The sequence below is a fragment of the Aulostomus chinensis genome, chromosome 5, assembly GCF_037954235.1.
Source record: "Aulostomus chinensis isolate RoL2024-O1b breed Wild chromosome 5, RoL_Achi_v1.0, whole genome shotgun sequence".
NCBI classification, from domain to species: Eukaryota; Metazoa; Chordata; class Actinopteri; order Syngnathiformes; family Aulostomidae; genus Aulostomus; species Aulostomus chinensis.
Window position 1 is genome coordinate 16,119,675 of NC_141324.1, and position 26,881 is coordinate 16,146,555.

General features: G+C 44.7%; 3 protein-coding genes and 1 long non-coding RNA gene across 15 annotated transcripts; 3 read left to right on the forward strand and 1 right to left on the reverse strand.

Annotated features, from left to right (window-relative positions):
* Positions 1 to 44: 44 nt before the first annotated feature.
* cbarpa (CACN subunit beta associated regulatory protein a) lies at positions 45 to 12,315 on the reverse strand. 3 transcript variants are annotated; one of them, XM_086203475.1, is made up of 11 exons: positions 12,081 to 12,315; positions 11,726 to 11,930; positions 8,963 to 9,034; positions 5,821 to 5,966; positions 5,670 to 5,731; positions 5,421 to 5,583; positions 5,156 to 5,336; positions 4,936 to 5,073; positions 3,856 to 4,054; positions 3,573 to 3,768; positions 45 to 3,495 (listed from the first exon to the last, which is right to left on the reverse strand). In XM_086203475.1, the coding sequence occupies exons 3-11, from the start codon at positions 9,008 to 9,010 to the stop codon at positions 1,638 to 1,640; spliced, it is 2,991 nt and encodes a 996-aa protein (XP_086059601.1). In that variant the 5' UTR covers positions 9,011 to 9,034; positions 11,726 to 11,930; positions 12,081 to 12,315; the 3' UTR covers positions 45 to 1,637. The 3 variants fall into 3 exon arrangements, with proteins under 3 accessions (XP_086059601.1, XP_086059602.1, XP_086059603.1); XM_086203476.1 differs by having other exon boundaries at positions 12,012 to 12,315; XM_086203477.1 differs by lacking the exons at positions 11,726 to 11,930; positions 12,081 to 12,315 and adding an exon at positions 9,429 to 10,041.
* On the forward strand, positions 10,173 to 13,661 carry LOC147261459 (uncharacterized). Of its 3 annotated transcripts, none has more exons than XR_015115770.1 (3): positions 10,173 to 10,402; positions 10,702 to 10,934; positions 11,737 to 13,661. It is a non-coding gene; the product is annotated as an uncharacterized LOC147261459 (long non-coding RNA). The 3 variants fall into 3 exon arrangements; XR_015115769.1 differs by having other exon boundaries at positions 10,173 to 10,374; positions 11,710 to 13,661; XR_015115768.1 differs by having other exon boundaries at positions 10,173 to 10,374.
* A 2,764-nt stretch (positions 13,662 to 16,425) lies between these two features.
* On the forward strand, positions 16,426 to 20,665 carry LOC147261460 (midnolin-B-like). 4 transcript variants are annotated; one of them, XM_086204941.1, is made up of 8 exons: positions 16,426 to 16,834; positions 16,926 to 17,013; positions 17,093 to 17,155; positions 17,372 to 17,803; positions 17,914 to 18,010; positions 19,198 to 19,422; positions 19,873 to 19,923; positions 20,016 to 20,665. In XM_086204941.1, exons 1-8 carry the CDS (start codon positions 16,617 to 16,619, stop codon positions 20,180 to 20,182), a joined length of 1,341 nt encoding a protein of 446 aa, XP_086061067.1. In that variant the 5' UTR covers positions 16,426 to 16,616; the 3' UTR covers positions 20,183 to 20,665. The 4 variants fall into 4 exon arrangements, with proteins under 4 accessions (XP_086061067.1, XP_086061066.1, XP_086061068.1 ...); XM_086204940.1 differs by having other exon boundaries at positions 19,870 to 19,923; positions 20,016 to 20,664; XM_086204942.1 differs by having other exon boundaries at positions 19,870 to 19,923; positions 20,019 to 20,161.
* A 1,172-nt stretch (positions 20,666 to 21,837) lies between these two features.
* On the forward strand, positions 21,838 to 25,103 carry cirbpa (cold inducible RNA binding protein a). 5 transcript variants are annotated; one of them, XM_086203478.1, is made up of 7 exons: positions 21,838 to 21,995; positions 22,671 to 22,799; positions 22,910 to 23,016; positions 23,138 to 23,282; positions 23,378 to 23,522; positions 23,607 to 23,653; positions 24,149 to 25,103. In XM_086203478.1, exons 2-7 carry the CDS (start codon positions 22,700 to 22,702, stop codon positions 24,160 to 24,162), a joined length of 558 nt encoding a protein of 185 aa, XP_086059604.1. In that variant the 5' UTR covers positions 21,838 to 21,995; positions 22,671 to 22,699; the 3' UTR covers positions 24,163 to 25,103. The 5 variants fall into 5 exon arrangements, with proteins under 5 accessions (XP_086059604.1, XP_086059606.1, XP_086059607.1 ...); XM_086203480.1 differs by having other exon boundaries at positions 24,811 to 25,103; XM_086203481.1 differs by having other exon boundaries at positions 23,138 to 23,261.
* Positions 25,104 to 26,881: the final 1,778 nt, after the last annotated feature.

The window sequence follows — 26,881 nt, forward strand, 5'->3', positions numbered from 1 at the left end:
TTTACAAAAGTATAAAATAATCAGGAGTCAATGCTATTTTTTTCACCTTTTTATTCATAAAATGTTCAGTCTAAAATGAGTATGTGCCTCAGTTGGTCCCACAAGGTCTAGTCTTTGTCAAGGATGAAGGATGAATTTTCTGCATGACTCATCTCCTTCTAAAGCAGCTGCTTCACCATGAATGTGGACAAAAGCGGTTTCATAAGATACACACTGGAAGGGCAAGATGTACCTACCATCAGAGGACATTCATAATCATGTTGAAACATGCTGCATGTTAAAAGACATGGAAGTTAACGCAAAAGATGACTAACGACGCCTTAGAGCTGCTCACACTGGCTGATAGGAAGTGGAATGGGAGCTCTTCAGATCCGAGCTACAATCATCCAGTTGAATCTTGTGCTATATTTCCTGGTAGATTTCCAAGTAGCTTCGGCCTGATGGGAAAAATTAAAAAAAAAAATCCTTATATTTGATAAAAGGAAGAACAGTACGGGGAACTGAGTATTTTTTAAATCTGACAATTTTAAAGACTAAATCATGAGTGATTAAACTCCGCCCTTCTCTGGTTAACAACCCTCACATGCAGGGATGACATCAACACAGTCATGAACAAACCAAAACCAAACATGAAGCTTCGTCGTAATGTCTCTTCTCTGTGGGGTCAAATTAAGACACTGATCCTCTCGTTTACTTGCGGGCCAAATGAATTACATAAATTTCACCTATACAGCTCAGTTCCTGAACTAATACTGCAGGAGCACAAAAAAGTATTGAAATCAATAAAATTAATATAGTGAAGCGATGCGGCTTTTCTAAAATCATATTTAGTCCATTCACCTTGGTTTTGTTCTGTCCACAGCCTGTGTTGTTAATGATCCACACTGGAGACGATGCTACACTTTCTCTGAACTTCACTAATTAAGATGCACAACAGAGACTTGCTAAAATACACAGGGGTCGATGTGCGTTATTAGCCTCTTTCAACGATTGACCTTTTGGCCCGGCTGTCCATTCTGATATGCTAAATGTCTTAGTGAGAGAGGGCTGTAAGCACAGATGTTTGTTTGTTTTTTTCCTTTTTACATGATCAGTATCAATAATATGCCCACATGGAGATGAAGACAAGAAGGACACTTGAGGATATGATTTTAAAATGAGATAAATAGGTGACAGAAGCGCCATGGATATCTTTCTTCTCATCAAAGTGCTTTTTGTTTTGAAGTTAAAACTGTACAGTATTCACATACACGTTTAGACCTAACAGTAGCATGCTGAAGATTCACAATTATGTCTGAAAATATTTATCTTTTCTCAAGATGGGTTCGTAATGTATGGATCTATATTTCCAAGGCTATGCAATGAAAGCGTTTGATTTTTTTTCTCTCATTCAGTATGTTTACCAGATAAAAAAGGGCATCACATGTCACCGCACATGGCATCACAGTGGAAATTAAGGTCTGAACGGAAATGCTGGAAGAGACTGGCCATCAAGAGAGTATATATCTGTGACGCATCATCAGAATATTTTCTGAATGGGAAGGTTTGTCCGAGTGTCTGGCACCGAAATGTTTAAATCATCTGTAACTTGAGACAATTGAGTTGAAATCAAGTTGATGAAGAGGGTTTGTCTTTGGTTATATGGGACTGAAGCCGGGTGATGCTGTGTGAGACACCATGAGCACACTCTCCGTTCCCTCCTGGCTGAGCTTCTCCGCACTCCGCAGGCTGCCGTAGAGCCTCTCCTCCACTGACGCCACCAGCTTGTCTGCTAGGCTGCTCTCAGCCTCTGACAGCCTAGACTGGCTGCTGTTGTTGTTTCTGTTGTCCACTCTGGGATCCATGAGGGGCGATGCAGTCTCAGTGGCTACAGACTGGCCGCTTGTGCTTTTTGTGTCAGCGTTTGTGGAGGCTTTGTAACCGTCCCCCCCGCCGATCGACTCGCAGCTTGTCGGGGCAGTGCCTTCAGAGGTTGTGCCAGCTGTGTTTTCTGAGGTGCCCCCAGCTGCTCCTTCAGTTGATGGATCCTTGTTCTTCGCATTCTCTTTGGCTGCTTCCTCGCAAGCTGCAACCTCACTTGCTTCTTCATCAGCTGCACTCGCTATGCGCGAGAGTGTGCTGTGATACCTGGTGTCCAGAGGGTAACTGGCGCTGTCACCTCTACGCAGGGGCGTAAACCTCTGCCGCTCCAAAGATGGGGAGTACCGACCCCCTGTGCCTGACCCTGGGTCGCTGTATTGCTTGTGTCTCTGCCACTGTTTCCGGAGGTGAATCCTGGATCGATGCCTGGAGCGAAGCGGCGAATCCTGCTGGTCAAAGCGCGGATCATGACGGAGGAACTCGTTGAAAAGGGCATCTGTCTTCTCGTCAATGCTGTAGTCACGACGGCGTAGACGAGGTCGGTGAGGACTAGAGGGCGGAGCGATTGGTTTCAACAGTGGAGACATCAGCTGTGATTGTGACTCTAGAGGTTTCTGAGGATGAAGGGATTTCATGAGTTGATATGGTTCTTGGAGGGTGAGGGACTGGCCAGCAGTTGGAGATTTGCCCTTCAGTTTCTCTTCCGTCTCTGTGGTGTCCCTCATCTCGTCCTCAAGCTCCTCCTGGAACAGCCTGGCCTCGATGCTCTCACACACAGAACCTTTTCTCCCTGAGCTGGTGAAAAACAACCTCCTCTCAGATGCCGTCTTCCCTCGAGAGGCTCCAGGAGTACCAAAAAGCCGCATCTCTTCCGGTGCCCTGGATGGTGCCTCAATAGAGGCGTAGCCACTGTCCATCTGAAGAAGCTTCCGGTTGCTTGCTTCTCCCTCGCCTCCAACTCCACCTCCTATCTCACTGTCACCACCTGATGCCCCTCTGATGCCGCCCTCCATCACTTCTCCTTCCCCGTCTCCTTCTGGTTCATCATCCAGGTCTTGGGACAAGCAACTGTCCAGCCCAGAGCGAGTTCCTGTACAACCTAGCGATGAGACACTGTCAGCGTCACTACGAATGGACTCCCGGTCTGTACTGCTCTGGTCTGAGGAGGCATATTGCTCCAAAGATGCTCGCAAGGTCCAAATGTCTCTATACAGGGACGGAGGGGCCTCCGAGCTCTCCTGGCGAATCATGAATGAAAGAGAAGAGCCAGAATCGGCCCTTTGTCTGGCCTCAGCTCCCAACACCACCTCATCGCCTTCATCTACCTCCATCTCAATCTTTTTCATCACATCTGACATGATAGCATCTGTCTCTGTGTCTGTAGTTTTCCTTAGCATGTCTTCAAACTTCTCCTGAGTGGCAGCTTCTCGTTGTGGACCAAACAAGTCATCATCTTCCAGAGATTCAAGCCCGACCCCTGCTGCTTCTGTCCTTTGGACCGCACCGAGCTTTGTTTCTTCCTCCACCGCTGGTCCATTGCCTGAGACGTCCTCTTGTCTTTTGACTTCTTCTGTTTGCTCTCTGCTAGTGCTGCTGCTGATGCCACCTACCTCCACCATGGCCTCCAGCTTCCGTCTAAACACGAGGAGTGACAGTTTTACTCATTTAAACATCAATATCATGATGTCATGAGGATATGGGAAGGGATGTACCTGCTGAGAAAGAGTGAGGATGTGGGAGCGCTGGAGGGATGAGACAGAGACTCTGCAGACAAAGACTGGAGGCCACTGCTCTGGATGGGGGTTTGTGGGTAGGATTCATCTCGGAGAGGAGAGGAGTCGTCTTCCGTGTGATCAGTGGTTTCACTCGCTGCTCTCTGTCTCTGAAAGGGCCGTCTCTTAGGGGAGCCTAGTAAATCAAAGAGATTTCTATTCAATAACATTTTCATTGCAGTTTCTCAAAATTCATTGTTAATGAAAAGGCCGATGTCCAAACCTTTGGCATCTAGACTGGAGGCCCGATGGCTGCTATCAAACTTCCACCTCCTGAAGTAAGGCCCAGCTCCCTCCAGACTGGCATGACGCCTCAGTTTGGAGAAGAAATGTAGAACTAAAGTCTGTCCAGGAGCTTGAGCCGACTCTCCTCTCATCCCCAGCTCGCTGTCAGCCTCTACCCTGTCCCTGAGAGCCTCCATCTGACATGAGAGATGACGAGAGAGGAGGATGAAGAGGGTGATCAGATATTAGGGAGGGGTTGAGATGAATCGTGACGGGTTAAGCCCTCGAGGGACAGCGATTTGTCATATTGTCACTCAGCTGCAGTGATGAGTGATGGCAGAGTGCATCAGTATGTTTGAGGTGGTGGCAGCTGCTTTTCAGAGAGCTGTTTATCTGAGACACAGGTGGATCTCGCTACTTATAAGAACCTTTGCACAATTAGTTATAAATTCAGGCTAACCTCAAAATTTTTCTCAAAACACGAATGTGAGAAGAATTTCACCAATGATCCCAAGTTTTTGTTCCGACCGTTCCATGGAAACTGACCCTGAAATGCTGCAGTTTCATTGTGAGGGCAAGACTACAAATTGTCCAAAGCGCAACGAAAAAAACTTGAGTTGAACCACTTGAACTCAGCACAGTTCTTCCCTGTAGCGCCGAACCGACACCACTGAAGTTTGTTTTAGCTCAGTCAAAGTGTTTGTTGATTACTGAGCACACTGTTGGATAAAGGCGACATGGATTTTACCAGACGATGCGCTTGTGAGTTGGTAGACAAACACTTCTGGGCAGTTATACTCTTACTAGCGATCAGTTGCAATTTGCTTCAAGCTAAATATATTTGACTGAGTCATTCTGCATTCTGGAGACTAAAAGGGGGCCACCACCACAGCAGCATTCAGATGATATTCAAACAATAGCTGCTGCCAAACTAACTGCAGAACCATGTTATTGTAGTCCCTAAACTTTAAATCGAGACTTACATATCGTCACCTTCTTATAATAATTGCCTAATTCATTTTTGGATTACAAAAAAAAATTTGTGACTACATGTTATAGAATTAGATGTGTAACTCACAGTCTGGGAGCGTCTGCTTTTCATGGCTGATGCGCCCTGTCGGGGGCTTTGGTCCAGGATGATGGAGTGATGCGGGTCTCCTGGCAGACCTCCGCTGAGGCCCTGTCCCATCCAGTCAGAGACTCCTCTCTCAGGAGGCTGGTGACAAACCAGATTTGCGTGTAATTGACTGTACCAGAGTGACTGGTGGGATAAATCACATGGGAGGGGGTGGTGTTACCTGGTAGATGGTGAGGGGCAGTTTAGGAGCTGGAGCCTCGCTGATGTTGACGGTGCTACTCTCTGTTGAGTCGCACTCCATGATGGTGAGGATCTTCAGGTCGCATGGGGGCGGTGGCAGGTGGAGGTGGGTCAGCCGAGCTTTTTTTAGGTGGTGGAAGTCTCCTTCAGTCAGAGTGTATCTGAAGTAGAAGGAGGACAGATCGTCAAGTAAAATTCCAATAAAAAATGAAAGAAATGTTCAGCCGATCTCAGGCTGACTGTACCTGCGCCCTTTGTCCTGTGCTGTCTTCTCCTGTTCATAAAGAGCGGACTCGTTGAAGGAGACTCTGCGGCCAGTAGAGCCGGTGGACACAAACCGCTCAGACTCTCCATCGTGACAGCTTGAAGCCGAGAGAGCATCAGATTCATCCAGACGGATCGTGATCTCTGAAGGAACGAGGAAGAGTGAAAGGACTGCGTTAGTATGGAAGGTGGGCAAGCATACAGCAACTAAACAATTACCCAGTTCTGACCTTGAGTGGGCTGAGAATCTTCAGCATAAGTTGTGTTCGTCTTCTCAGGGTCATCACTCGCTCTGAAAGAGGAAAAATGACTCATTTCATCGCACACACTTTGCAGTTTCCAATTTCATATTCAGTGCAGCTTTAATCCTCATCATCCCACCTGGAGTAGCGCCGCCCACCCATGCAGCAGCGATGACAGAAGAGAAGCAGCAGGGAGAGCAGGACCAGCGTCCCCCCAGCAAAAACGCTCAGCAGCACCAACAGCAGCACATAGTTCTCCACCTGGCCTGCCGACACAGGCACATCCTGACGGGGCGAAGAGAATGGTACAATACACATTGACGTATTCACACACATTCAAAAACTGATGGCGGGGTAGCAAATAGGTTTCAGGTTGGGTGTTGATTTTTTCATGTTGTTTGATGTTGTTATTGACAGTTTCAGACGCAAACACTTTTCTCTACTTTTTTCATTTTCAGTATTTGTTAAATGTCAAGACCAACTGAGAACTACAAGTGAACTACCTCTTCATAAATATACTCTTTCATAGTTGGTGATTTCAAACCACTTTTCCCACCTCCCCGAACCACACATCCCAGCATATTTCCCTTTCGACATCACTTAGGATGACAATACACCATGAATGTAAAAATAGAACGCATAAAATGTCAGCCTTCCAAACGCATTCCAGCTACTCTGATATTATTTGGGTCACACGATATCAGTTTAATTTTCCTTGCTGGTATTCCAGTTGTGAGCCGGTAGTTCCTTTTATTGTGTGTGTGTGTGTGTGTGTATGTGTGTGAGAGAGAGAGAGAGAGAGAGAGAGAGAGAGAGAGAAGTGGCTGCATTCGTAGTGCCAGGACCGTAATTGATTCTTCTCCTGTAGAGCTTCAGAGCAATGAGGAATCTCTTTGTCACATTGCGCTGTGTGCTAAGTGCTGTAATATTTAATAAGGACTGGAATTAACACTGAAATACTCTTAAGTCGGCCTCCTCGCAGTGGTTTGTATCCGCATACATATACATCCTGGCTGCTCCTGGACAAACACACACATAGCACAACTGCTCTATCCTGATTAATGCTCTCAGTCTTGGCTGAGTGAGCCGGGGGATGCTAATCCAAACGTCAGCGAGACCCTTAATTCAATTTCCTAGCTCTTCTCAATGAGGGGGAAATGAGGCTTCCACAGGCTAAAAATGGAAATCAGAAGAGGAGGAGGAGGAGGAGGAGGATGTAGATGCTCATGAGCAATCCCCACACCAGACTCTCAGTTTAAAAAGAGTCAACGTATTTCTTTGTTTGGTTTTACTGGAAATATCTAATATTCATTTATGACAACATTTCCCTTAATGAAATAATGTGACAGGTGGTTGTACGGCTCTGGAGGAGTGAGGTGAAGCTCCTCTCAGAGCAGAAACCGACCTTCAGACGACGGTGACCTCATGAGAGGCAGCAGCAAAGTCAGAGACCAGGACAAAAAAAGGACGGCAGGTGTATTTGAAGACAGAGGTTGTGTGTGACAAAGAACACAAACGGATGCTTTCACTGTTATTTTAAAACAAAACATCAGTCCAACGCAGGGTTTGTCTAGCAGCTTGTCATTGTTGCTGAAGAGAAGACGCTTTGTTCTCTACTTTTAAAACCAGAATAGGATGATGGTGGTGGTGATGGTCCCTTTAGTCCATCAAAACACTGTTTTTTTCTATCCAGGCTAACACGAAATAAAATGTGACCCTCTTACTTTCATATGGTGTGTTTTATTTACAAAGTAAATTGCTCATTGTATTTTGGGGGGGGGGGGGGGGCAATCGCTTGTGTGACATCACAAAACCTCCCTGACTTATCTCTGACTGTTTCACTTTGATGTCAGGGCTCTGACTTTGATGTCTGACTGTCATTTCTGCTTTTGCTTTTGCAGTGGAGGTCGTTTTAGAGGTGGGGCCATGGGGCTGTACGGTGTCACCATTCCTCCCTCTCTGACTGTGTCTGACTTTGATCTCAGTCCCTCTGTCTGTCCCCTTTGATCTCTGGCTGCTTTGATCACTACATGCATACACACACAATCAAAGCTGTCCTGAATCCTGCTTGTTAGCTCAGTCTACGATCTCAATGACACTCTCATCCCAACCCTTGAGATAAATAGTACTACTAATATTACCCCACCCCCGTTACTACGACGAATAATAATCATCATCATCATCATCAGAAGAAGATTATCAGGCCTCATAATTTTTTTAAAATAATGATTTTATAAAAGTGTGAAAAATGTTTTAAAACTATTCTGTAAATCACTGTTTAGGCTGAGGTCCTGTTTGGACGGTAAAATAAACCTTTATCGAGATGAATTCCTGACTAACAATTCTTTTTTTCATTAATGATGAAGCAGCAGAGGGATTCGATGTCAGTTTGGCACCAGTGGACCAAAAGACATTTAATGTGCATTTGTTTTATCCTCATGGCCCAACACCAGGTCCCAGGCCCTCGAGGGGAAACATCTTAGGCACCCCTGTCCTGGATTGTTTCACCCCAGACCATCAAACTCAGCGCTTTCCTTTCCAGGGTGCCAGCAACGCACTCGAGTTTGATGTCGATCAGACGAACATTTGTTGAGTTAATAAAGTCACGGCAGAGATTTCTCACTTCATCGTGTGATGATTAGATGTTATTGAAGCCTTCAGGGAGATTCAATTTATAACGTTTGAAGCTACACATATACGTGTGTGAGTGAGTCAGATTAACAGCTCCATTACAGTGACACCTTGAAACACTTACATATTCGTGTACCACACACTCACACTCACACTCACACACACACACACACACACACACACACACCGTTTGTCAGAGCGTCTAGCATAATGAAATCTGCTGTTTTTACAAGCTCAGCCAAACAGGAGGAACAACATAATCAATCAGCGGCAGCAGCGGAGCCTCTTGTTAGTCTTTAGGCCATGTTTCCCAACACACACTGTAGAAACAAACAGCAGTCAATCCTCCCTCCACACACACGCGGCTTTAACCGTCTGATAATCACAGCTGCTGGCTTACAACCCCCCGTGTCCTCCAGAGACACAAAGCCAGCAGTCGCACACACTCGTCCGGTTTTTGGAGTCAAATCCTCTTTGGATGCGGTCCAAGCTGGACCTGAAATATGACTGGGATTCACTGTGTGGTGTTTATATCTAACGATTGCTACTGTTTGACCAGGAAAGCATTGTGGGGGATTATCCAAGCAAGGTGAGGTGACAATACAGACACTGTCCAAAATGAAGGTGTGTGGATGCCGAGGTGTACTCACAGTGGAGTTGTCCGTCAGGCTTGTCAGAACTGGCGACTCATCGCTCATGGTCCAGGTCAGCGTGGGTGAACCCTGCAACAATAACACCAGTCTGTGTCATCGTCGTGATGCACTTCCAGTTTTGTGCATCGTGAGATGAGGAAAGGAGTCTCTAGCCTATTTGGATCTGATGCAACATATGAGTCGTTCTGCCTTTAACATCCATGCCCTTTTAGGTGAAGTTTAAAAACACTGAACACAATGGCAAAGGCAAGTCATTGATCTCAGCTTTTTTGTCTTTCACTTTGTGTTTTTGTGTGCAGAAGCAGAGTAAATAAAAGTTTATGTGGAAATTCACAATTCCATCGAGTTTTCCGAAAACTCTCAGGTTCTTGAATTTTATTTACACGAATGGAAGGGAGACACAACTTGCGCCAGTGAAACGTGGGCTCGATTCTTTTAACAGAGCTGAAATGGCATTTATTACCTTGAACTTGGAGGTTTAATTCTTCAGCCTGACATATTTCAGGATCTTTTTTACTCACAAAAATGTCCATTTTTTCGGAAAAAACTTAAGCACAAACTGTGTGTGTCTTTAATGCTGCGTGTGATCACAACTCAGGGCTGTGCACTTTTAACTGACAACCGCACGTGGTTCAATCTCATGTCCATGTAAAGAAAAAAGAGAGAGAGTGTGTGTGTGTGTGTGTGTGTGTGCGTGCGTGCTTGCTGACAAGGTGGACCTAGTTACCTTGATTGCGACCCTTTTTAAGTAATTATGCCTCCAGCGTAAAATCACAAGGATTACAGGCAGATAAAGTAGAAGGAGGAAGAGTTAAAATTGTGATTTTTTTTTTAAAGCCATTATCAATAAATGGAAACCAAAAAAGGGGGGGGGGGGCAGGGGAACATTAACATTTGGAAATGACATGTTTTTTTTGTCTTGAGGTCAACATCTGATAAACAAAGTCTACAGGATGTGTGGATGTATGTTTTTTTTGTTCTTGACTTGGTACTTCATATAATCCCCAGCTACCACGCCGGCAGTTGCACAAAGATGTGTCACATCGCGACAGCGGTGGCTAGAATATCCTGACTTTTATTTCCTAATCTGGTAAATGGTTTGAAACACTGTCTTCCTGTTCACCAGTCACAGGCAGAGGTGACCCCCCCCCCTCCCCCCAACTCCCCAGATGACATCACTGGGTTTTTCTCTCAGCCTTAATGAGGCTTCTCCAGAGTCACGGGAAGCATCAAACAACCACTTTCCAAACGCGCCTTTAACCACCCGGACTGATGTAGATTCTGCGTCTGTGTGCATGCGAGACGGATGCAGAAAGTCGAGGCTGAAACAGACAGGATTTCTGACAGCACAAGACCGGTTCTACAGCTTGAGTACCGTCTGTCTGTGATCGCCTGCCTTTCACCAGATGGTAACGCCGCTGCACACTCTCGTACCATGTGAGAGGGAATATTTTATGTAATATCTCATACATACCAGCAGCTCAAGATAACTATGATGAGGACGAGGCTCTGAATAGAACAACAACACACACACACACACACACACACACACACACACACACACACAGCTTTATGCAGTCTCATGCTCACTCTGCTTAATGAGTTTGATGCATATGTAACACATGGTCAGGATTAGGGGAGAAAGCAGATTCATGCTGACTGTTTGTTGATTGAAAAACAGTGGAAGTTCTTTGAAAATGTCCTTGCTGGATGTCTTTGTCTCTCCATTATTACAGTCAGGGACACTTGGAAGAGGAGGAGCAGCTCAAATACGTTTGAAGTCTCTTTAAATGACGGAATATAACCTGCAATGTCACAAATGGAGCCGTACAGATGACAGGCACTCCTCACTCATCAGCCTGCAGAGTCACTACTACTGCCGGCTCCTCGTCTGTTCTGATGATGAAGATGCGCCTCGATGAAACGACCCCTCAGTGTTACAGCAGAGACCTCAAAATCCGAACCAACGGTAAACAACGTGAATGACCTCATACACACTCTTTCAAGCGCAACACAAAATGTGTGCAATTACTAGATGCGAAGTTCATTCATTCAGCGTTGAGGTGCATAAGGAGGAAGAAAAAGAAGAAAATGTAGGTGGTGAATAGGCTCATAAAGATTTGTTATTATAATTATAATTATTCCTGGATCATTTATTTGAAATCCCTTCATTTTCCTGAAATTGAAAGTTATTATTGGTATCATGTACATTTACAGTCTGTGTAATTAACGGTGACTTTACTTCTCCATCACTTGATTTGCATATACTGACTTGAAGTAACCAGCCCAGACTGCTGGAATTTCAACTCTTTTTTTTTTTAAACTAATCAAATTGCTTTGATAGATCGAATATTTAAAAAAAAAAAAAAGCTTTGTCAGTCAATCATACTAGAGGAGTAATTATTCATGCTGCAATTTACTTTTTATGTGGTAAAACTGCTTTAAGTTAAAACGTTAAACTAGTTTCAACGCAATGTGTGATGTAATGTTAATTTTGTTCAAACGCATTGAATTCGAAAAATCAGATTTCTGGTGTCGAATACGTCGAATCGGTACACCGGTCGAAAATGGTCGAAGCTATCCCGAGCGCAATCGCTGACTGAAAATGTGTGTGCATGTGTGTACTTCAGACAGACGAATGGATAAGGCGGCTCCGACAGAAAAACCTACTTGTGGTGTTATTTAGGAGGGGGAGGAAATCTGCATATCATCCTGACATGTGACTTAATGCTGATGTGCTCCAGATGTGCTCTATCTTACGGTCTAATCAGGCGGTCTCGGGGCAGCTTCCCGGGGCTCGGTGCAGTGTGACTACAGCGAGCCGCGGCAACCGACGGCGCTCATCAGCAGTAGCAGCAGCAGGCTCAGCCCCAGCCTCAGCCTCAGCACCAGAAGCATCTTCCAGTCTCCTCCGAAAACCCGCCGCTCAGGCCTGTCCCACATCTCTGCGTCAACTGCTCTCAGCCTGCGGGGAACAGATACATCACGACAACTCCGTCCAGCATCTCCTACTAAATCTCCATCCTCTGGCCACGTCTTATCTTACATAATCAAATAGTTCCACACAGCACCGCGATCCCGCCTCTGAACACATAGAGCACCGGCTCGGACTCACCCAGTGGAAGACTCCGTGTGAAGCGGTGCCCAGGCAGCCTGCCCCGTCTGCATACTTTAATTTGGGCTCCAAATACAGACTGTAGTTATGAATGAAACCACACGCGATTGGACACACCCACCGCCCGCTGCCGACGCACCACGTGACCAGCAGTGATGATGATGGTGGTGATGATGTGAGATGGAGGAGAAAACCCCGTCCTCATTCACATGCAGCTGCCATTCATGAGAACCAACAGACGATCCGTTGATCGATCATCATCGCCGCAGTGGAATGTCGAGAACTCGGTCGAACTATTCAGTTTGAACTGTATTTGGTATTTCTTTTGTCGTTGTCTTCGAATGTTGATGCAAGACACGAAACAAGGGGGCAGATGAGGGGTGAGTTATTTGTATGTCATCTCACGGTTCACCACGCGGGGGCAGCGTTGCACCACTGTTTTTCAGCTCAAACCCTCTGACGGAAGACGTTTTTCATGCAGGTTTTCACTTCTTGCATCCGGTCCAGACCTTCAAGAGTTCAGGGCTCAGAGAGGTCCCCGGCTGAATGAGTCACTGCTTCAGTTCCCTCCAGCTCAGGGGTTTCATAGTCTGAAATGGTGGGCCTCCCCTCAGATAAAGCTTGGAACAGGGTGTCCCTCACCCATCCTCTCATTATTTATAGTTTCCTGCTTAGATGCTTATAATGGACCTATCCTAATATTACTGTGTTTCATAATTTCAGAGTGAAAATACACGAGTCATTTATTAAATGGTGTCTCTTAAAAATCCTCCCAAACTATTGTACCACAGACAGCATGAGCCAAATCCCATACATTTAAGCTTTTCTACATGAAATTCCCTGAAAATTAATAACCTCTCACCTCCATTCACTGAACCTCCAGTGCCGGAAACCTCTCCTCTGTTCAAATAGAAGTGATTCAAACCGGCAAATAGCTGACAAGCGACCATATAAATGTACATAAAGGTCAGTTTTTCTTTTTTTTTCCACTTTTAGAGGAAGAGTGGAAATGTTTGGGGGTAAACTTTGGCCATCGAGGCATCCTGTGACCTCCGACCTCCTCCGTTGCTCTGCTTTTCAGAAGAAGAAGAAAAAGTCATAAATTCATGAAAAGACAGACTGAAATCCTCTTGGAAGGCAGCTGGTATCTGTCGACACGCCAGTACACATTTGGGCTATTTTTGAACCCGCATGATTTGTTGCATCATTAAGAATCAAAGTCCCGACACTGCACATTCGGTATAATCGACATTTGTAGGATTTATGAGTGTTTTGTACATTCATGCTTTTGTTGTTGTTATTGTTGTTGTTGTTGTTGTTGTTGAGGTAGTGAAACATCCCGCCTCCATTGCAGGTCTGTCCTGGGCCTGATAGTGGAGGCAACTGAAGCAAAAAGAAACAAAACAAAACTTGGCAAACTGGCTCGTAGCCGGACGAGCTGGTAGAACGATGGTACAACAACATTCATGACCAGAGATGAGAGACATGGCAGACATGAGAGACTTAAGAACAGAGCGTCGTGAATGAGCGATCCGCTCACTGGAGGTTTGTGACGTGACAAAGAGCTTCTGCTGGAAGACGGGAGGGTTATTTGGGGGGGGGGGGGGGGTGCCGAAGGAATGTAATTGACAGAGGAATGTGACCATATCAGAAGAAAGTCTCTCACATTCCAGGACATTTTGGGACATTTTCAGCTCTCCAATTCCTTTACCCTTCACTTAACCCCTTAAACACTGGGAACCTGAACAGATCAGAAAGTTTGCAAGCGCTTTCCCACTTTAGAGGCAGTTTCTCAACAGCTCATTTTCATCTTTGACGAATAGCTTCAATATATATCAAAACTCCCTGGAGACTGTTTGACGCTGCATTACGCTTCATGATAATAATGATGAACAATCAAACCCCTTTAATATTAAAGTGAAATTAAATTCCTTCCATCTGAATTTGATCCTTTTGAAATCAAGTTTTTACAAAAGGATCAGTCGGGAACAATAACGATGCTGCTGTTGATTCAAATGCCATTGTTTTGTTTTGTGCTGTTTCTGTGAAGGAAATATTTCCCTGTTAAAATGAATAAGAATGTGCTTGGCATTATAAATGAAAGCAAAATCCATTCAAAAAAAATCAGTTTCAGTTGATTTGAAACAGAAATCTATGAATTTCGGGTCACAGAGGAGGCATCAATGCCAGTGTCATTGAGTTTTTCGGGGCAACAGATGCTGTTATTCTGTCTGCCAGCGACGCTTTTATTGAAATATTCTAGTTCACCTCCTCACACGTGATCTGAAAAATGCTTGGTAGTGAGGTGAAACATACCAGACTACTGAACACATCTGGGAAATGATGCCAGGAGAGGCCATGTAAGGGTGGGAGGAATGTGGAGGAGAAGAGGAACTGTGTGTGTGTGTGTGTGTGTGTGTGTGTGTGTGTGTGTGTGTGTGTGTGTGTGTGTGTGTGTGTGTGTGTGTGTGTGTTCCTGGATGGCTGACGTCAGAGCTGCGTCGGTGCATGCTCCAGAGAGCAGGACATGCTGGGGAATTGTTCTTGGCAATGCCCTGAGAATGTATCCCTTGTGTTGGTGAAATATCGGGGGGGGGGGGGGGGGGATTCTCTGTCAAAATCTCACCGCAGCATCAGAATAAGAAGGAGAAATCTCTGAATCACAGATAAAATACTCCACAGCCGGGAAATGGGAGGACTGATGCTGCATTGATTTGTTGCTTTTAGAGAGAAAATGTGTTTGTGTGTGTGCGTGTGCGTGTGTGTGTGTGTGGGGGTGTGTGTGTGTGTGTGTGTGTGTGTGTGTGTGTGTGTGTGTGAGGTAGCAAGGAAGGTGAATTTGGAGTGGAGTGACGCAGGCTTTAGGGGGGGGGGGGGTGTGGGTGTAGCTATTTTTATCCATTGTGAGGACACACATATGAGCTGCGTCTCTCCTCCCTTCCTGGCTTTGTGTCACTCTACTCCAAGTGTGTCCTCTCCTCCATGCATCATGTGACAGGTGCAGCCCCAAACACCAGCACACCTGAATACTAAACAGCCCAGGATGAGAGAGACTGCAGTATAGAAAGATGCACGGCATCCATAATAAGCAGTCAGAGTGTGTCCCTGCCTCTAGCCCAATGCATGATGGGAGAACACTGTAACACCCATGTGACCTTGAAAAGTTAAAAAAAAGGAAAATAGGGAAAATAAATATAAATACAAGAAATATGCAGCAGTTGATTTGACTCCAAAATAGAAGCATTTAGATACAATTTATCCAGTATTTTCCCATATAGATATGCTCAAATCTGAAAAAAAATTATTTTATCTAAAATTCAAATAATCTTAAATGTGCTCCCCAATTTCAAATGGTCACGCACTGAACATAAGACATGAAACAGGAAACAGAAGATGGAGGAAATTGAGGCCGTTGTGCGTTCTGCGCCTGTCTCGTTCCTTCAGTCCGATGTATGTGCAGAACGTGATGTTCATTCAAGAAGAGCAGAGGCTCTCTGACTTGAATGAGAAACGTAAGATGTTTTGGTTGCTTATGGAGGAACATCAGTGCAGCAATGTTGTGAATTTTTGTCTTCAAGCAACTCCAAATTTGATCTGCTTCATCTCAGCAGACCTTCCTGTCGTCTCAGGTTCACAACCCACCTTCAAATCCTGTCTTAAATTTTACCACAAGTTACTCTTATTCTTGTGGTTATGCTTTTATGTATTTTTTTTACAACTGATGATTTTTATGTACGTGATCTAGTTTTAACTTTTCATTTACTTGATTTTAAAGATTTTGCTTATTTCTAGCTGTGTTTTCTAAGGTGGCCCTAATAACGCTGGTAATGATCCCTCTTAGTAACTGTTCATAGCTACAGGAATACTCCTGCTTCTATCTACTTTCCCTCTTATTTAACTGTAATTCTACACTTCTAACTCATTTCTTAAACACTAATATTTAATCGGTGCTTTTGTATGTTGCATTTTTTTATCTCTTGGATGGAGTTTTCACGTCAGTCTTCACAGGTTTCTTCCACACACTCGCCCATACTTGTCTCATTGTTTGTGTTTCTACTGTTTGAATGAACTAAACTCGACTACACATAAAAGGCATTCTTATAATTTTTATCATCCTTAAAATTATTGAATGATACGTCATCCTAAGTGTGAAATAACAATCTCCCTCGACAGAGAGAATAAATTGCATCATTGTCTTTATGAATGGTAAGTGGGTGGAACCGTGTAGGAAGGAGTTGTTTTGATTGGATAATGCATGTTGACGAACCTTAAGGTTCTCGATGATTGGCTGTATTTTGACTGGGCGGGGCTTGTACCGAAGGCTAGATGGAGTGGAGCTTCAGCTGTCGCAGCTAGAGAGGCGGATCTCACCGGTGCTGCTGCCGTTGCCGTCCGCAGAAGTTTAACCGGTCACATGCTGTAATTTTAAGACGCCTCTCTTCAACGACCGCTGAGGAATGAACACTCGTGAGAAAATACGCTCCAACTGCGCCTCAAATATCCACTAGAGTTGGACTTTAAACTGGTTCCCTCCTCATGAAGCAGCAGCGGGGTATGTGGAGCTCCACGCCGGGTCGGGCTGCAGGCTGCGGGGCTGGGCTCTCCACCACCATGCGTCTATCCATCAGCTCCACCACCGGCAGCCCGCTGGAGCTCACAGTTCCCCGAGGTGAGACTGTGTTGGGGCTACGGAGGCGCATCTCCCAAAAACTTAAAGTGCAAACGGACAAAATCGTCCTCCTGCATAAGGACAAGTGAGTCAAGTACATTTTAACTACCAGCTGAGCACACACACACTCTTCATCATCACCCGTCAGGACTAATCCTCCGTACTTGATAAAACAGGCAGCTGAGCACAGGGAAGCTGCTGGACCTGGATGTAGCCGATGGCAGCAGGCTGACCCTGGTGCCAGCCATTGAAGCTGGCTTAGTTGTAAGTAAAGTCATGGGGGGGGGGGGGGTGCACTTCTTATAGATAGCCCTTAACTTGAGTTTAATCTTTACCTCCACAGTGCTCCACCTCCAGAGCTGAGAGGACGATGATGGATATGCTGGAGAGTTTAACTGAAGTTCAGGTAGGAGCTGTTGTCTTTGTAATCCCAGGCGGACACTTTCAACTGTTTGTTGTCTCCTGTAGGTTAGAACACACACCATGTGCAGCTGTTACACCACCCACACACTCTTGGCTTGTGTCCTTACCAAAACTTATCCCGTGACTTACAGTTAGGCCTTCACTGTTGCCTTAGGAGTCAATCTGGAGTTTATTTAAATGGTCTGGATTCGTCCTGCAGATCAGTGACTTCCTGTCTGGACGTGCCCCCCTCACCATTAACCTTGGAGTTGGGGCCCACACCATGTATGTGCAACTCCAGCTGTCCGCGCAAGATCTGGCGGAACTGCAGCAGGAACAAGACTCAAGAATTCCGAGCAGAAAGCTGCCAACCAGCGTGAGCCCCACTAACGTTGCTCCACCTCCAGTCTCTGACTCCGCTGACTCCACCCAGCTCAGCAGCCAAAGACCCACCACTGTCCCCGCTGTGACCTGCCACCATCACTCCTGTCCTCCAGGATCTCCACACACACCACCCTCTACTCATTCCCTGCCCTCCGGTTGTCCACATCCCAACTGTCCACTCCAAGCTGCCACACCAGTTTGTTCCCGCGACCCCTCAGGCCCCAGTCCTGGACCCCCGAGCCCAGTGCCAGCCTCAACCGTCACAGAGGTGAGCCTCATGGGACAGTGACATTATTTTAATATCTCTGTCTGGGGCTTGAAAGATTTTGAAATTTGTTATATTTTATCTTGAAAATAATTGTTTTTTTCCCTCCACAGACGAATTCTTCTCCCACTGATCCGTGCCAGCAACCCAGAGCCGTCATAGACAGTCTTGTGAGCCACTCTCCAGGAGTCTTCTCTGGGACTTTCTCTGGTAAGAGAATACCACACTTTAAGTAAGATAGTTAATGTTATTCATCTCAAATGAAATTATAGTGTCGTCCACATAAATCACTAATATAAACTAGAGGTTACTAAGAGAGGACATATTGTACCACCGCCAAACTCGCCTAAACCCAAACTTTGATCTATTTACTCAAATGTGTACGTTAAAGGGACAGGCCCAAGTAGTACCGGGGTCTTTCTTAGCCCATGCTACATCTCCCGAGCAAGTTTGGTGAAATTCTGCCCGTTGCTTTTTTGTAATCCTGCTGACAAATGACAGCAAAAACATCCTCCTTGGTGGTGGCAATAAGATAAAAATCCCCGAAACAAAAGACAGTAATTAAATCACACTGCTTAGAGTTCTAATCCAGACTGATGATAGCAACTAAATGCTGACACGACCATTATAGTCACATGTTGAACAGCAGGAGCAGGATTTTTACACAGAGGCCGAACTTTAAGAGTTATAGTCATTCTTGATTGTTACTAGCTGTATTTGCATCATGTGACCATCAGTCTGGAAGCAAAGCTTTAATGTCTGTACAAAAAATGGGGATCATATATCATCACATTTGAGGAAACTGAATGTTTGTGATTTTTGCGTTAAAAATGACTAAAAGGCGTCATGTATCAGTTGTGTGTTGATGCACCGGCAGAATGACGGTGGCAGCCGGTCAAGAAGAGTGTTTTTACTGAAGTCTAATGTTGAGTTATCGTCACTGAAAGAGATTTACTGCACAAAACAAAGCTGAACTGCTTCTTTCTGTGATTATGTCCAAAAGCGAGATTTTGCAAACGGGGTTCACCTGTGTCTTTATTGAACTTCTATAAATAAAAGTGGGAAGCAATTCTGCTCTTGTTAATGCAGTCAAACTCTGCCCCTGAACTACTGATCAGATTCTTCTTGCCATCACCTGCACCAGAACATTCAGGGCCGACTGCGCTGCGCAGGCAGAATCTACATGTCGGCTGCATCAGTACCAGGAACGATTTACTCCTCTAACTGTAACACACGTACAACTTTAACACAACTTTACAGGCTGGAATAATTCCAAGCACTAGAACATCTAATCATCATGTAGAATGTGTACTTCTACTTCTGTGTACCATCACTGGTTGCAGATGTACCTCCACATGTGCCCCCTCCTTCACTCTGCTCTCCTCTCCTCCCATCAGGCACTCTGGCCCCCTGCAGTCACAGCCGCCATCCTAGACACGGCATCTCCATCATTCTCCACATCCTCGAGGACCTTCTCAAGGCCGCCTCCCGCCACCAGGGGGCTCTACCGGCTGATCAGCCCTGTCCTGCTTCAAGGCCAGCAGTGTGGGTGGAGGAGTCCAGCAAGGCACCAGCCAGACCAGGGTTGACCCAGATGGTGGAGCAGCCGAGGGAGGCTCCAGGTCAGCATGACCACGCTTTACTGTATCAACAGTGAGGACTTGATGTGCTCACCTGACACATAATCTCACGAGTAGCAGGAGATGGTACATTTAGGTTTAAATGGAAATGGTCCATTCAGTTACTCGGGTGTTATGATAGATTAATGCCCTGTGATTTTCTCTTTTGTAAAACTTAGATCTTAATGCTGAAACAATGAAATTAGCTGATTTTGTCAGCTGGAAATCACAGTGAATAGTTTTGTTTTGGATGACACATTCTAGGATGTCACTCGGCTGTAGAACACGTTATGTGTTTTCTTTATCTGTGCAATTTAAAAAAAAACAACACATAAATAACTTCCTTTTGTTTTGAGCTGAGTCCAATAATGATCCCGTAAGAGCCAAGCCAAGACAATTAATTGACAAATGACACCAAACAAATGATGGCTGTCTTTCTCTCACTCGTAGCAGAGGAGCGTCGCAGCATCCGAGCGTCAGCAGAAGAGAACCAAACGCTGCACTGTAAGTTAGAGCACCTGCACTTTTTGATGGACCAGAGGCGCCTTCGCCGGAGGACTCGCTCGCACTTATGGCAAACGTCTCGCCCGTACCAGCAGAGTCACCATTTTCCCTAGTGTCCTGGACAGCTGAAACTGTTGAGGGGTCATCACGAAGACCACAGCTGACCTTTGACATCATTGAGGAGCAACGGAGAAGAAACTCCACCAAGTTTTGTGAAAATCAGCCTCATTGTTTTCGTGTGATCCTGCCAGCAGACTAACGGCAAAGGTCACATCACCTCCTTGGTTTGAGGTCATCATGAGAGCAGCTGTCAGTGTACGGAGCATGTTACTTCACCAGTTCTCAATTTTGCAGTATGTAGCATCTGTCACGAAAAGGTCTCTCACCTTCTATGTCTTTTTGTTTTATAGAGAGAACTTCCTGTATGTTTTCTAAAGCCTTAACTGTCTTAAATGTAATCAAAACTGTTTTGTTCCGTCAAGAGGAGAAATGTTATGCAATACTCTAATGTAAAAACAAGAGAATGCAAAAAATAAAATAAAAGCAGAACAGTTGAATACAAATATCCAATGATTTTTAAAAGGAAGCATGCCTCGCCTGCCAGAAAGCTTGAATTCTATTTTGTGTATAATGGTAATTATTTCTGTTGTTTATGATTGTTTTTAAGCTTGAAATTTGCCAGTGGCATAAAAATTTGTGTGTCAAAATTTTGTCGGTGGTTCATAGTTTGCCCATTTTGTAGGAAAAGAAATTCAAACTTTAGTACTGAAAGTTTCCATCTGTGAAATAATATATTAGAGCAGGCCCAGACCTTTCCCCTTGGAGGGAAAAAACAGAACTTTACACTGGCTCAAAAGTCAACTCATGGTGTTTGTCAATGTGCCACTGTCTTGAACTAAACCTCTCATTTAACACGCACCAAACTGACCTGCTGCCCACTCTGCCGCCTGATCAAATTAAGAAGAAATCATTTTGGGACCTATGTTTATAGAGCATTTTTATAGCACGAATACTTGTATTTCTCCTGTATTTTTTAAAATATGTTTGATGTTATGTACTTATTTTTGAAATTAGGCACATTCAAATTTGGCCCAGGGGTTTTAGACCACGCAACATAACTCCAATTATAAAAAGCAAGTCCAAGAATAAAAGTCCAGATACTACCTACTTTTCAGAGTTTGACAACACTAACATGTGAAGATGGGGGATATAAACCTGATTAGAGGCTGACTAAAAATGTTTACTTGGGAAATCTTCCACACGATAATCTGATTAAATGTTTAAATACTTCAAACACGCTCTTGTAGAAGCCTCCGGAATATCACATGAAACAGTTTAGGGGGCTAAAAAAGCGCTAGAAACATGGAAGCAACATAACACGTCCGTGTTTCATTGAAAGGGCGGACCAGCCGACAGGCCTAGAAGCGCCTACACTGCCAAACATCCTGCATGAAGAAGAAGCGGCCAATGACGTCATGAGACGCCAGCGCAGAAAGCGGCAAAATCGGCAGGTGCTCAGCGGACCGCTAAACCCAGAAGGGGTCACGTGACGGGCGGAGAAAGCAGCTCTATTGTGCTAGCTTCGGGATGCAAGAGCTATCCGCGAATGGAAGGAATAACGTTCATGAATCACACACACAACAACGGTATATTACAATAAATTCGCAAAGTAAAGTAGTAAAGTCACGTAACATGATAACCTATAAGCGTGAGTGTCAAACTGCTTACAAGCGCTTTAAACGGGCAACGGCAGTAGCGTGTGACTCTCGTGAAAAGAACACAGCTCATTTTTGCTGGAAAGGTTCTAATCTACACCAACGAATAGAGAGCTCATGTGATAATGAGGACACAAAGGATGGAATTTCCCTGAGAATCAATACAACTGGGTGCGCAAACGTAAATTAGCATCGCTGCTAGCTCGAAGCCCCGATTTGATCACGTGATTTAGCCACCGTGACGATCAGAGCGGTCCCACGATTCTCCACCCTAAAAGGCGAGTGCTCGTTCACATCTCTCCCATTCGACCTGCAGCTCATCCGCTCGACAGCCATTTAATATCCACCAGTGAAAAGGTATTTGCTCTTTGTAAATGGTGTGTTTCCCACAAAATGTAGGGCTACGTTTGTAATTGGGCAATGTTAGTCATCTCAAAAGACTACGAGACTGTTTTATTGACAATGTCGTGATTTGAGTAAGCGTTGTGATCGGAGTTAATTCGCAATTTTAGTGAAAGCGGTTATCTTTGATTACGTTAATGTCGTAACTTTTGGGATATAAAGTTTGTTGCTAGAACATGTTTGTTGTCGACGTTTACATGTTTTAACATGTTTGCATCATATTTTTTACGCTGAACTGTATTTCGTAGCATCTTTAGCTAAGCGCCCGACGGTCAGCGAAACAAAGCGAGGAGAAGGGGCTTCATACAAAATGGCGCTGAAAGCAAAAAAGCAGTTGGCCAATCCGCTAATCTAACGGCACCACGTTGACAGGCCTGAGGCCTAGCGATCTTAGCACCAAGAAATGACCGGAATTAACTCGACGTTTGTAAAACGTTCAGTTATGATTGATTTTTTTAGTGTGAATAAACTACCGGCCTGTTGAACAGGGTCTGGATAAATGCAGATCTGCTAATACGGCGAGGGCCATTGACCTACTTTTCCTGCGGTGTGTTATCTCACGCTGTGGCGTCGTTTGCAGCCTTTTTTCTGTCCTAGCTGTGGCATGACATTGTTTTTTTTTTGTTTAAGGTCAACGTGTTTGTTTTGAACACTGAAACATGTCTGACGAGGGAAAATTGTTCATTGGAGGACTGAGCTTCGAGACCAACGAGGAGTCTCTGGCCGCGGCCTTCGGCAAATACGGAACCATCGAGAAGGGTAATACATCTTAAGCTATCGTTTTGCTTTCCTTTTGTATATATCGGTTATATCTACGTTATTTCAGGGTGGCCATTTTAATTTATTTTGTATTTTTTCTGCATTATTAGTGGATGTGATCAGAGACAAAGAGACTGGAAGGTCCCGCGGCTTCGGCTTCGTGAAATATGATAACGCAGAAGATGCCAAAGACGCCATGGAGGGCATGAACGGCAAGGTAAACAACCCCGTTGGCTTCAATTTTCTTTCAAGTCAAAAGTATTTTTCCTCTATGATGAAGCGTTACAGTCAGTTTTTTTTTTACTTGATATACTAATTGGTGTATGTGTGTTTTACAGACTCTGGATGGTCGGGCAATTCGTGTGGATGAGGCAGGAAAAGGTGGCGGTAGCAGGAGAGGCGGTTTCAACTCTGGCCCACGTGGTGGAAGTGGTGGCAGGTTCGGAAGTTCCAGGGGGAGAGGTGGGCGTGGTTACTCCAGAGGTGATCAAGAGTGATCTACCAGGCTTTTAGTTATCATTCTGCTGTTGTAGCTCAGTGATATCTGCTCATCACTAAATGTGACATAATTTTTGAAGGTGGCGGCTACAACGGAGACAGGGGATACGGCGAGAGGAGTTACGGTGAGAGGAGTTACGGTGGCGACAGGAGCTTCAGTGACAGGAGCTTTGGCGGCAGGAGTGGAGGATACGGTGGTGGTGGATTCAAAGACAATAGCAATAGGTAAGGCACGAGAGACCTAAACAATGATCTGCTGACATTTGTTCCTACATATAACTAATTAAATCTGTTCTGTTTGAATTGTAGATATGGCGACCGCTGTGGATCATACCGCGATGGATACGACAGCTATGGTAGGCATGAATAAAATGCATTTACACTGTGTTTAGAGACTTATGTTGGGGCTGTTGTCAAATTTAGCATTAGCCAACAGCAAATTAAACCGCTAAGTCAATTTCATAATCTTAAAATTGAATTGCACCATATGGTTTATAGTATAAATTTGAATTAATAGGACCATTTTACAGCCCCAACATATGAAGAACATGTTTCATATACGGCCCTCAGTTTTGTACTTGAGCCCCCAAGTTGCTGCCTCTCTGTATCGGGTGACGAAAATTCCCTAGCTGCTCTAAAAGAGGATGGCAAAAACAATTTGAACCCCTTAAGTTGCTCATTCTACTGACTAGATATCTCAGCTGCTGGAAACCCCTTACGCAAAAGAGGAAGAGAGAAAAAAAACTGAGGGAAGGGTTTTGGACTGTGGTGGGTTTGAGTGGGGATGTTGTGAAACTCCAGTGTTGGAACTTTTCCGTGTCTTTACCTGTGTGCCCACTTCTTATCCTCAGCTGCACACGAGTAAACATCTCCCTGATTCAAGATCATCACTTGGCTGGCTGTATTTCAAAGATGCGCTCCTCAAGAAAAATGTCCACGTGTTATTGCTGACCTTAGTTTTGTAGTTCTGTTGTACTAGCTCAAGCATCTTAAAAAAAAAAAAAGTAGCCATGAGTTTTGGTCATTCCTTTAAAACAAAAAAGAGAAAAAAAAAAAGAAAAACCTGTTGAAACAAATTACAGTTCAAGACTCTTACCTTGCCTGATGGGGCATCTTTATTACTGTTCACTAAAAGAATCTGTATCTGATCAGTACTGTGAAGTCGCAATTTTGGGGATCAAACTATGGCTCTCCACTTGGCTTTCCGTTGATCAGTCACATACATCGCTACAGACCTTTTCCAGCACGTTAAAGTGTTTCCTGATTTAATTTCTTCATGTTTTTTTATATATATTGAAATGCCTGACGGGGCTTTTTCCCCCTCCTGTCCCCTCTCGGTCATTGACTGAGCTGCCTCCCGCCAGGTTTCAAACTGAGTGAGGAAAGAGATCCATTTAACAAGCTGACCTTTTTTGGGGGGATTTTATTGTAAAATTCCTTTTTACTATTAAAAGCTTAGTTTAGCTGGGGGCTCCTGTGTGTTCAATTTCCCAAAAGAGTGAATTCCTTTCAGACTGGTGAACTACACATCCGAAGTGGCCGGCTGTTCATGAAGTTGCAAATTGCAGCATGCTACAGTCTGTCCAAAGGTATCTTCTGTGCTCTGCTCAACATCTGCATTTTTAAATGTGCTGTAAAATGGACTAATCTTGTTTAAGTGATCGAAAAAATGTAACTTCGTTTCCCCAAAGTAATATCTCAACCGGGAACAGTTTTGTACTTTTTGTTCTTTGTATGATCAACGTTTTTTTTTTTTCTTTGTCAGTTTGGCTTCATGGAGCCTATTAAACAGATTGTGGAAAATAATCTTGATTCCTTTGCCTTTCAAAACAATCGCATGGGGGAGTTAAGCTATGACTGTAATGCTGCCTTAGTCACGTGGTTTCTTGGAGGACCATTATAAATCTACCGTTCTACATGTTGTAGCGAGATAATCTGGCTTCTAAATTTGAAACTTTAAATTCTAAAATATTCGGCTCAAGCTTTGTGTTCTTATCTCCAAACGTCGAGGCAAATGTAATTTTGACAGGTGCATTGATGTCAAACCTCTAGTGAGCTTTGACAAGCCCCTAAAAGTTGCTCATGGGAGAAAAAAAATGCTGGGGGAAACATAGCTGGTGTCTGGTCATGTTAATGCTTCATTGCGTTCAAGAGGTCAGCTACTTCCAAAACCTACAAGTCCTTGGAGAATGAAGCGTTGCGCCTACCAACAAGTGCTCATCAGAGAGGAAAGCTGCTCTCTTGCCTAGGTCATATGTGGAGAAAGTAGGCCAATGCACGTGAGGTAAAAATCTCCTTTTGCTTTGCTCACATCCTTCCAACTCAGTTGTCATTGTTTCCATGAATTCCTTCAAGTTAGTCGCTGTTTGTAGTCCTCTGCTTCAGAAGTCGCCCACAAACATGCCATGGCCTCTTTTTCCCTGAGTCTTGATTCTTAAGAGAAATCGAGGGGAAAAAAGATCTGAACCTCCTGGATTTTAAGTGCTCCACCTTTTTTTCAGTCCACCTAAAGACGAGCATTGGCCTCGGAATCATGGGTAGTCCTGTGACCTGTCCACTTCCTGTTCACTTGCATTAGTCCTCTAATTTGCTCCTGTAATGTCCCACTGCAATTAAGGTGTCGAACTCAGTATTTTGTATCCTTTAACGTATGAGTAAGCGGTGAGTTTCAGACCCATGACTAGTGCTGCATGCGTGTTACTGTTGACTGTTAGGCCAGCTACGGTGAGCAGGCTCAAACCACATCTATGATCTTTTTCTCTAGGATGAGCTGAAGGTCTGCGGCTTCACTGGATCGTCTCACGGCGGACGTGTCCGGCCTTAAGACGGCGGCGATGAACGCACACGCAGTCATCAGGTAAATTCTTCACTTCTGCACCATCTTCCGGTCTCCTTTTTTTTTTTTTGATTTTTCGCAAAAACTAAAGTGATGATTTGCTGCTTCGTTTCAGGCCCAGGGTGCAGTGGCCGCAGCTGACTGCTGTACAGAGGAAGCCAACTCTGTCCGTCACTTGAACGTTGGTTGCCTGGAAACGTACAGAAGCGCTTAGATGATCTTGGACAGTTGATTGCAGTGTCTCATTTAACTTGTCCCAGGAAGAACAGCCCTCTTCTGTTGTCTGTCATTGCTGTTTTTGAGGAAGAATAAAGCTCTGGGGGGACTCGAACTATTGGAGGTTTTTCTTCATCGCTGGTTTAACTTCAGTTTTCCTGACGAAGACCGTTTGAAGGTTGTCTCAATGCTTTGGTGTATTCTGCAGTAGAACTTTACCACCATAGTGACAACAGGGAACTGGATTCCAGAGGAGAACTGATGCAGGGTGTGACTGTGCTTCAGAATGTGCAGCATGTACAGGAGTGTTGCACTGCAGCTGAGGTGGACTTGGTATTAAATTGTGCATCGGGTTATTGTCAGAAGTCAGGGCAGCTTGACCAGGTTCAGGATGAGGTTGGAGTTCATCAACCTGAGCGGCTTTTATCAGATGGTTCTTTCGGCGATTGGTACAAATTGCTTGTTTTTGTAGTGAGCCTGTGCCTAAAAGATAATTGTAAAAGGGGCCCTTTGACCCTGGAACAAAGGTGAT

What these genes read in the sequence shown, in the direction of transcription:
- cbarpa (XM_086203475.1), bottom strand. Translation starts at nt 9,010, where the DNA reads ATGAGCGATGAGTCGCCAGTTCTGACAAGCCTGACGGACAACTCCACT. An exon ending in GGTGGGCGGCGCTACTCCAG is followed by an intron (nt 5,732 to 5,820) that starts GTGGGATGATGA and finishes TTCCTCTTTCAG; the next exon opens with AGCGAGTGATGACCCTGAGA. An exon ending in CTCCAGTCTAGATGCCAAAG is followed by an intron (nt 3,769 to 3,855) that starts GTTTGGACATCG and finishes TTGATTTACTAG; the next exon opens with GCTCCCCTAAGAGACGGCCC.
- LOC147261460 (XM_086204940.1), top strand. Translation starts at nt 16,617, where the DNA reads ATGAAGCAGCAGCGGGGTATGTGGAGCTCCACGCCGGGTCGGGCTGCA. An exon ending in GTCCTCCTGCATAAGGACAA is followed by an intron (nt 16,835 to 16,925) that starts GTGAGTCAAGTA and finishes TTGATAAAACAG; the next exon opens with GCAGCTGAGCACAGGGAAGC. An exon ending in CAGCCTCAACCGTCACAGAG is followed by an intron (nt 17,804 to 17,913) that starts GTGAGCCTCATG and finishes TTCCCTCCACAG; the next exon opens with ACGAATTCTTCTCCCACTGA.
- cirbpa (XM_086203478.1), top strand. Translation starts at nt 22,700, where the DNA reads ATGTCTGACGAGGGAAAATTGTTCATTGGAGGACTGAGCTTCGAGACC. An exon ending in ATACGGAACCATCGAGAAGG is followed by an intron (nt 22,800 to 22,909) that starts GTAATACATCTT and finishes CTGCATTATTAG; the next exon opens with TGGATGTGATCAGAGACAAA. An exon ending in TTCAAAGACAATAGCAATAG is followed by an intron (nt 23,523 to 23,606) that starts GTAAGGCACGAG and finishes TTTGAATTGTAG; the next exon opens with ATATGGCGACCGCTGTGGAT.